The sequence below is a fragment of the Clinocottus analis genome, unplaced genomic scaffold (genome assembly GCF_023055335.1).
Source record: "Clinocottus analis isolate CAN_PGR_092001 unplaced genomic scaffold, fCliAna1.0.p SCAF_17, whole genome shotgun sequence".
In the NCBI taxonomy this organism is placed as follows: Eukaryota; Metazoa; Chordata; class Actinopteri; order Perciformes; family Cottidae; genus Clinocottus; species Clinocottus analis.
In genome coordinates this window covers 15,580,994-15,590,872 of record NW_027175898.1, presented here as the reverse complement: position 1 = coordinate 15,590,872, position 9,879 = coordinate 15,580,994, and the positions used below count along the sequence as shown (strand labels likewise).

Sequence of the window (9,879 nt, the reverse complement as noted above, 5' to 3'; positions counted from 1 at the left end):
CGATTTGCTACTACATCAGAGTAATAACTATAGCATCGACTTGCTCTGATGCTAGCAAGCTTTTGTTTTCTGCTGTAAAAAACATAAATATGTATGTTAGGGCGTAAACGATACCTGTATGATTTTTACGCTTAAAACACTATATGACCAACTGTTTCTTTATTTCCGTGGATCAGAGGAGGAGGATCACTTTTTCGCCTGGGAGTTGTTAGCTTTAGCCTCCGTCTTTTACAAGAGTGCTACGTTAGCTCAATTAGCTAGCTAGCTATCTAGCCTGAGTTGATAAAACCTGCTAGCCACAGCTAGGAGCTGTTAGCTTCAGCCTTCGTCTTTTCCAATATTCATGTACGTAGCCATTGAAGGCATATTTAGGACCTACTTGTCATTTATTTATCTTTATACAGGATTCTTGTTTTAAAACAGATTCTTGTTTCCAATCGACTCGAAGTGCAACGTCAGCTCAATTAGCTAGCTAGCTAGCTTGAGTTCATAAAACCTGCTAGCACACCAGTTGTAATTTTAGCTAAAATCGGCAAATGTTGACTAGCAATGCTTGTTTTGCCTAAAATCAAAAAGTAATTGTTTCAAAATGACTATAAATTCTTAGTAGAAAAACTGTGGTTGACCACGCATGTATTAATACAGGCGTATGCAGCAGTAAACATATGTTTGTTGTCTATTTCTACTCATGTTCTTTCATTTTAAAGGTGAAAAAGTATCATAGTAATCCTCTTAGCATTGTGTTTCACTGTATTTTAATTACATGCAGCTTTATTTATGTCTTTAAGTTAAAAACCAGAGTTCCTAAACACAAAATAATGAGCAAATGTCCAAAACAAATGACAGCAATGACTCAAAAGGTGCAGGCTGAAACCACGGGTCGTGTTTTAGGTTATGCATGAACATGCTTGAGTTGTGTTTCAATACACAACCGGTTCAGAGAAAAAAATGAGAAAAATGCCCCGCCAAACATCCTCTGCATGTTCTCATCAGTCGCCTCAGTGTCAGTGGCCTTGGTTGTGATTTCCCCGTGACAGTGAGTGTCTTTGTTACGGCCAGACAGACGGCCGGCTGGGCACGCCGTCTGTTGGGTCCTTGTTTGTGTGTGTTGCCGTAGCAACAGTGGGGCTGGGATGGCGGAGGCTTGGCGGTGGGTGTGCGGCGGCTGCTCGGTGATTCATGGGCATCGAGGGCGACTGAACCCCTTCAAAAAAAAAGCCCAAAAGAAGGAAGCATCTGGTGGATCTGGAAAAGCTCTGTCTACCCACGATGCAACAGCAAAAGCGCGGGTGACAGAGTCCTCCAAATGCATGCAAAAAAAACATTTGAAGGTATTTTTAGCGGCATCAATCAAATCAAACGTTCACAGCGAGATTTAAAGTTTCATTCGCTGACCTTTGAAAACAGTTGCAAAATAATCCCACAGCACGAGGTCCCTTTAGTTTAGTCGCTGTTCTGGAGCTTTCAACCGTGTCCCAGTGCACCTCGGCACTGTTAACAAGGTCAAGAATACACTTTCACCCTCCATACTCCATGGTTTTAACATCAGGGCCTGTATGTGTTCATGTGTGCTGCTCTAAGGGAATTTAGGTTTACTCATTCAGCGTCGTTCTGTGTGCTTTTGTCATGTGGATTGTGTAGATTCAGAAAGTGGTATCTTGCTGGTTTCATAACCCCTCTCTTGTCGTGCATTTCCTGTCTTTCTAAACTGACATATTCTCATATTCATTCATCTAATCATTACTTATTGTTTGTTAAGAACAGCTGGACACGAGGAGAACGACGTGCAACGAAGGTCAACAACTTGACATAAAGAGAAAAAAATCTTAATTTCAATCTAAAATGTTGGGTCACCAATGGACAAGACAACCTTTCCAACCTCAGAAAATCCTGAGGAAGATCATGTGTTTCGACTAAAAGCTCCAGAGCTTTTTTCCCCCTGATTTGTACGACTCCATTTTGCTTATGGTCACATATGAATGAAGCAATATTGTCCTCGAAATTTTTTTTTTTTTATGATTATTGAGATAAAAACTAATGACCACTGTAAAACTTTTAATTCACTCTAATCTGATAAAGTAGGAAGGATTACGTAACCAGACAACATAGCACTCAAGGGTTTAAACACTTGAGACAATCATATTTATGTCAGTAGTTTTTTTTGCTCAAAATCCCCACATGCCATGAGTTTCATGTAACTTGAACGTCGTCATCGGCAAAGAAGTTGCTCCAATGAAAAAGTGTTTCACACAAAAGACGCAGAGGAAATAATAATGCAATAAAAAGGTGAAGAATGACACCAATTTAAAAAGTTTAATCAGAACAGAAAGAGACGAGAGGACAGCCACTTCGCCGCTATATCATGGGAATGATACACAGTCCTCCTAAAAACCAGGAGAAAACAACGCGACAATAAAAACACACGCGCACAATGTTGTCTTCTGAACGAGAGCACAGTTTTGTTCGCCGGTTTTTATTGGTGAGCAGTGCTGGCTTCTTCAATCCAGTTTCCAGGCAACATTGAACCTGACGAGGAAGCGGAGGAAAAACACACATTAGGCACGCAGGGCAAAGTACAAGAATGGATTTGCTTCGAGTCACAATCTGTGTTTGTCTTACAAATAGGATGAAAATGTAGGAGATGAACACGCAAATTAATGAGCACACACTTCCTACCTGTTAATATTTGTGGCTCTCGGCTCCACCGCGACCAAACCCTGAGAGGAAAGAGACAGGAAGGGATTATACCGGTGAATTAACAACGACATTAGAAGTTTGAGGCTTTTACTTTGAAAATCTGGAGAGGGAACTTATTCTTTCACGCAAGGTTAGACTTCAATAAAATGTTACCAATCATGTAAGGGCTGGTTTATCGAGTGTGCAGAGTGTGCTTTGAGAGGAACGTTTACAGCCTCGACGCTGTCGGGCGATCGGCTTACCTCCAGGTCCGAACAACGCGGCGTAGCAGGGGTTGTTGCAGTACGGCTTGCCATCGTGCTGCAAGGCAGAGGGAACTTTATTTGTAGAGAACATTTAGGCAATTCAAAGTTGCTTCACATAAAACAATTAAAAGCATCAAAAAATAATAAGAGCATTCATTTAAACATCAAAAACAGTCAGTGAAACAAAAAATAAGCTAAAAAAAGAATAAAGAAAGAAGTTGTTGTGGAGTTTAAGAGGCAAAGATATGAACTAAGCATTGATATAATATATATTATATTCACTATATCAGATTCTCTTTTCATAGGAGTCTGTCCTCTCCAGTAAGCATCCTTTGTGAGTATGATTAATGTATGACCAACAATTGTTTATTATTATTGTTCAAAACATGGTAAAACAAAAAAATAAGATTTACAAGTTATCATGCATGTCTGTGTTAATTGTGTCATTTATCTCTTCTTATTGCTAAATATATGTCCAATTAAAAAAGCGAAAATATCTAAACATCTTTGTGTTTGTTTTTTTCCCTCATAAGCCAAATATATAAACTCTGGGTAAACCTAAAAAATATTGTTCCTTAAAAGTCAATCTTTGAGGTTTACTCCTTGAATCTTAGCTTATTTATAACTTTTGTTGATTAAAAAAATGGCTGAAAGTATAGAGAAAAAACAACAGAGTGCAGATGTGATGCCTGCATTCACATATGCAAACCAAAACCTTGTGCAAACTATCACAGAGGACCGGACATCGCTGTGTGTACCTCTGCGTGTGAGCCCGACGTCAGTGTCTTGTTGCACTTCTCACACTTCAGGCAGGGCCGGTGCCAGTCCTTACCCAGTGAGGTCACCTTCTCGGCTGCCAAACACACATAAACCACAACATTAGTCACGACATGTCTTAAACGTCCGCCACACAAAGAGAGAGAGGGATACTGCAGTCTGAAAGGGTCACATGATCAGTCTCGCATCACGTCTTTGCAGATAACTTTGAAAACATTTTTTGGGTGTGTTGCAGAAGGGGAAAAAAAAGAGGACTGATTGTCCCCGAGGAATCTGTCCTGCCTCATAAACTCTAATAAAAACGTCTTTATCTGCAGGGTTGATCTTCACAAACACCTATGTAAAGGTGGGGAGGAGCCCGACCTCTCCAGGTCTTTATTGAGCAAGAGTCCAGCCAACTTTTTAGACCCGTCACATGATTACAAGCAAGAATCTGGCAACGAATCTCTATGCAAATTTTTTTTTAAAAGGTTCCAGTGAATGCACAGGAAATGCTGACATGGAGGGTGTGTTATCATGAACCGAGGCTGTTCTACCAAGTAAAAAAAAATGACTAAACACATAAAAGATATTCAAAAAGGTAGGTCAAGCCCACTTATCTCGGACCCGTCCCACAATATCAGGACATGACAAACTTCCTCCTTAAAAATAGCCCGATTTGGCACCAGATTATGCAACGGAAACGGGGGAAAGTTCTCCAAGGGCGAGGTCAGCCTCTCGGGCCAGCGGCATGAAAACATTTCAGCAAAATGTTTGACACAAAGCGATTACTGTGTTTGAATTAAAATAACAAATTAATGCACTGAGCAAACAGCGAGTTCTTGCCTGTACAAGCAGTAATGGAGCAGAGTCTCACAGCTAAAGCCCTTATGGTGTTGTTTTAATCTTTGTACGTGGGTCTAATAACGTTTTTTTTTCGTGCACATGCTATATGTTGTAGCTGACAATATGAGAGTAAATGGAGTGTGCGAGACATGAGGAATAATCAGATCTGTTCTCTGCATCAACTTGCTCTGGCTGGAGCGTTATGGAGGTCATCCAGTGTACACAAACAAACACAAATCTGAATGGAAAACCAGACTGTGAGGGAGGCCGCTTAACTATTCGCTTCATTCCTTCCCAAAAAAGATTCAAGGAGTGGTTGTATAACAGTTTGTCAAGCTAAAAAAAAAAGAGGCGTAAGAGGTAAAAAAGAAAAGAAAAAGAGGCTAAGAATGCAGTTTGAAGCATTCAGAGTTGGCGGATGACCTTAAATAGAAAATGAACCCTGTAATAATATCTTTAATAGTCAGGCATTTATTATCTTTCTGGACAAAATGGATGAGGAGATTGATCCCGTTCTCACGCTTGATATGAAGCTAACGCCAACAGCCAACTAGCTTAGCAAATAGACTGGAAACGGAGGGAAACAGCTAGCTTAGCTCAATCTACAGGCGATAAAAATGTGCCTGCCAGCTCCTCTAGAGCTAGCTTATTAACACATCATTTGAGCCAGTGACTTCCTGGAGTCTTGTATTAATTAGTGAGCTTCAGGTGTGCTAGCAGATGGATTTTGTTACAGTCGGACAGACTAGTTTGGACAAACCAGCCTCGCTAGCGGTTTCTCCCTGTCTTTACACTAAGCTAAGTAAGCTAGCGGCTGACTAGCTGACCATAGCCTTATATCTAAAGGTTTAACATTCTGTGAAACAGGCTTATTTTCATTCATACATTTATTACTTACTTACATGTCGGTCAGTAAGTACACAAACGTTAAGCTAACGCAAGCTTTGCATAATCAGAGGGAAACAGCTTATCTTGTGCTGTCAAAAGCTAACAATCTGCTTCTTTAAATTTACCTAATTTAAATAATACTTTGATATTGTGGGAAACAAGACACATATTTGCAATATTTGATTTCACTCCCATGTCTGAAAATTAAGCTAGCTAGCAATCGGTTAGCTTAGTTTAGCAAAAAGACTATAAACAGGGGTAAATAGCTAGCTTAGCTAAGTCGGAAGGCAAAAGGCAAACATCTTCAAACTAAGTTTTGCATGGATAAAAAATAAATGCATTTATTGATCACTTCCTGCACAAATCACCCACTATATGTTAGCTATTTTGTTTGTAGCATGAGTACTGCCAGTGTATCTGGACCTGCACCAAGTCGACTGCACCCTCGTTCTCCAGTGAGGGAGCGGCAGCCTGATCGTTTCCATCTGAGAGCTTTGAAACATGAAGACTGATGAGTTGCAAAAGAGACAGAGAGAGGGAGAGAGAGATGGGAGGATGGAGGAGTGGAGCAGTGAGGTGGGATGGAGGGAGTGAAAGGAGTGAGACATGGAGCTCATGGAGGTTTTCGGGAGGTACACTGATGCAGACATTTAAGGATGAATGATGAGACTCTGCTTCCATATAAAGAATGCAAAGCCTCGTTCCAGGCTACATTTCCTCTCAGCTAAAAGTGCATATTTCCTTTGGTTGACGAAACAAATTGGTTTGCTTGTTTTGGCCAGATGGGGAAAGTTTGTGCACGAAAAGGAAAAGCGGGAAGCACTTCTCCCCGGTTGCACGGTCAATGCGTCTGACTGACAGCCCACAGACTTGGCTTTGCATTCTGCGTTGGCCTTCAGCCTCTGCGGCGGCTCCCCGGAGGAGATTTACTCTGTTGCACTACTGAGCTGCAGACGATGTGGTAAATGGATTAAGTCACAAATAAAATGGAGCTGTCCCTTTTCCCCTTTTCCTCCCCGGATGCAGTAATAGCTCCCCGCTTTGGTGGTTGATACTCACGAGACCCACGGCTTCCAAGTCATTTATCATCAGACATCGGGAAAGACAATTCAATTTCAGGGAGCACATCGTATCTCTCCAAAGTAACAGAGCGTATAAACAGCATGTTGCAGAATGACATATTGAGGAAGTAAGAAAAACAAGAGTATCTGGTGGAAAGTAAGAACGATACTTTACTTAAGTATTTTCATTTCCTGTGACTTTGATTTCAAAGTACACTATTGTACTTTTAACTCTTTGGTTACCCTTCAGATGTATACTTTACATCCAAAGCATCAGCGCTGGAAGGATTGAGATGAGTTACTAAAGCAACGGAAGCAGTACAACAACCCCGCCCCAAAAAACACACACCATTAAAAGCAATGCATCAAATTACTGAAGCCTACATCAGGAAAAAGTTCTTAAGTTACAAGTATTGTGCAGAATGACTTCTGTATTGACAGTGGTGGAAAGTAATCTAGTACATCTACTCAAGTACTGCACTAAAGCACAATTTAAATAGCCTATATAGGTAAAATACATATTACAAGTTCGATTTACACAGGAAATAGTAACAGATTTTTATGCAAATTGTGATCTTACATACAAAAAATGAATATAAGCATGTGACATTATGATGCAGTTTTATATTAAACGGGTTGTGCAAATCAGCTACAACATCAAATACTGTTAAATATTGTTGCATCAATACTAATGGTACAATAATGTGACAGTGACAGGAGCCGTTCTGCACGACTACTTTACTTTGACTGCTAATACTTCCGCACCTGCACTTGCAAAACATATGAATCAATGACTTTTACGCGAGCAATTGATCTGAATACAATACATAATTCATAACGTATCACGTGTCATTTAATAATGTCTTGTCTGTTGTTTCCTCATGTTGTGGAGAATATTCCGCCCCCTGTTCACTAACCAGGAAACACGACGTCCTGCGCGTAAAGAACAAATAAACAAGAGAACAACAGATCTTACCGAAGTAAACTTCCTTCGCGCACTTTGGGCACTTTGGCATGTTGCTGCAGCTGTTTGCGTGAGATTAGCGGAGGGAGAAAACTCTGCAGGTATCCTGTGGATGAAGTGTCTCTGGCCCACCTGTCTGCTGTGACTCTGCGCTGCAGATGTGCGCTGCGCTCAGTATTTATAGCGCCGAAACGCTTTTTTTCTGACAGTGGGAGAGGCTTGTGTTGAGTCTGAAAACATAAAACATCACATTGGCGCGCTGGAATTTAAATAAAGTCTTCCCCCTCTTTAGTGGCTTTTTAAAAAAAAAAAAAAGTCGGTTTATTATGGTGAATGCAATGTTCCTCTAATGAAAGCAACTAATAATTGTCTCATCAAAGTGCTCATTTCAATATCATCATCATCATTATTGTTCTTTTCTTTTCTTATTACACTCACAAGCGGCTAAATACTTGTGTTTAACTTGAGTATTTCCATTTTCTACTACTTATTTCTACTCCTCTATGGCAACTTTGTCCTCCTCTACACTTCTTTTATAGCTTTAGTCACTTTGCAGATTCAGAATAACTATTTTAGATCTGTAATGATGACAGTCAGCCTGGTCATTTTTAGTCTTATTCATCAAAAAATACGTCAAAAAATGTCCTTTTGGCAAAATTATTTTGCTCCTTTTTTCAGGAGAAATGTAACTTGGCAAGAATTTGTCATTAATATATATTATAAAGGCTTAAAACACTGTGTAAAAACTAAAAAGTAAAGAAACGTATTTGAATTTTCCTCATCAGGCAGCTGCCTTTCTGTCTGTATGGACACAATTTACATAATTATATTCCATACATTATTCTGCAATGGATCATTCTGCATAATGAGTACTTATTTATTTGCTACTCAAGTAAAAATGAATGCAGGATTTATATGAATAAGTAGTTTCAAGCAGTTTTGCTGCTTTGACTCAATTAAAATATGTGAGTGCTTCACTGAGTGGTTTATTATTGTTTATTTTTATGGCGAAAGCAAACATTTTTCTTGTCTTTTAACATGTCAGGAGGGGACACTGAACAGTGTGACTGAAGTTTAGAGTCTGGGTGCCAACAGATGGTCCAATAAGTCATCAGGTAATTACTGGGATGCATTTCACACGCTCTTAATCTATTATTTAATCATCACGATGCCTGCAGCACAACGTAAACACTGAAGTATTAATACTCTACCAAAGCATTTCCTTTGGTCTCTCAAGTCGGAGCCCATTTCCTTGTTGGCAACTTCCCAGAGTTCAACAGAAAGAGATAACATTAATATGACGAGTGTATCGTAGGTCAAAGCATCCTTTGCCTCATAGATGCTGATTACAGAACAAAATACCTCCTGATTAAAACTACACTCCACAATTAAACTCTCGCCAAAGTCAAGTTGCCAAGTCGAGTCCTGGTCCTTAACTATTTACTTTCTGTCGTGAGTAAACAGACCTCTTCGCTGAGACGACCCGCCTGATGAATAATCCAAGTCAAGGTGAGTCAACAGCGACTGAAGACAACGCGCTGCGTGTGAGTCTTGTCTTTGTGTGGTTGTAACTTTAGCTCGATGTTTATAGGTGTTTGTAACAAAGGGCGCGACGCACCAGTGATCCCAACCTTGTACCCCAGCCGGTAGTTGAACTGCTGCATTTTACATCTTGGCTTCCACGGAAAGATAGTGGAGTAAAAAAACAAACAAAAATGTGATTTTACAAGAAATCCACGTATTACTCCACCTGAAAACCTCACGTGACAATTAAGAGTGCTCAAACAGACTAGTTACTACTGTCCTAAATGCTAATAATGGTGTTTTTATGATTGATAATTCTTTTTCTTGTTGTCGTGAGGCTCAACAGAGAAGGTGGTTGTTTATTTATGCACACACGCGACAAATTAAATGATTAAATGAAATTGTTCCACTGTGTACACGCTGGTATTAAATGCAATTTATCTCTGTTATGTTGCAGATGTAGATGTAACTGTGTATATATATATATATATATATATATATATATATATATATATATATATATATATATATATATATAGCCACACAGCTGCTAGCTTGTTGTTTCTTTGTGTATCAGGTTGGCATGTGACTGCACCCTCATGATGATGATGATGATGATGTCAGACATCTCTCTGGCCTGTACTCTGCTTTGGCATCGAGAGCTCACACTTTGTGTAGCGGGTTGTAATCAATACAACGCAAGCCGATCGCACACACGCCCAAAAACCCTCAGAGCGACCTTTGACCTTTTGAAAAGATAACCGTGTTATCTGTGTCGCAATATGTGTGTGTGTGTGTGTGGTTGGAAAGCTGTTGTGCTCACTGCGATGCAGACTCACCTGCAGGGTGACGTCCTGTTCTTCTGAAGGATAGCGGCGCCTTAAAGAGGACATCTTTA

The 9,879-nt window shown here is 40.0% G+C and overlaps 1 protein-coding gene across 1 annotated transcript; it reads right to left on the bottom strand.

Annotated features, from left to right (window-relative positions):
• Positions 1-2,299: 2,299 nt before the first annotated feature.
• On the bottom strand, positions 2,300-7,609 carry crip1 (cysteine-rich protein 1). Its single transcript, XM_068580257.1, has 5 exons — positions 7,470-7,609; positions 3,701-3,795; positions 2,940-2,997; positions 2,677-2,717; positions 2,300-2,526 (listed from the first exon to the last, which is right to left on the bottom strand). Exons 1-4 carry the CDS (start codon positions 7,507-7,509, stop codon positions 2,680-2,682), a joined length of 231 nt encoding a protein of 76 aa, XP_068436358.1. The 5' UTR covers positions 7,510-7,609; the 3' UTR covers positions 2,300-2,526; positions 2,677-2,679.
• Positions 7,610-9,879: the final 2,270 nt, after the last annotated feature.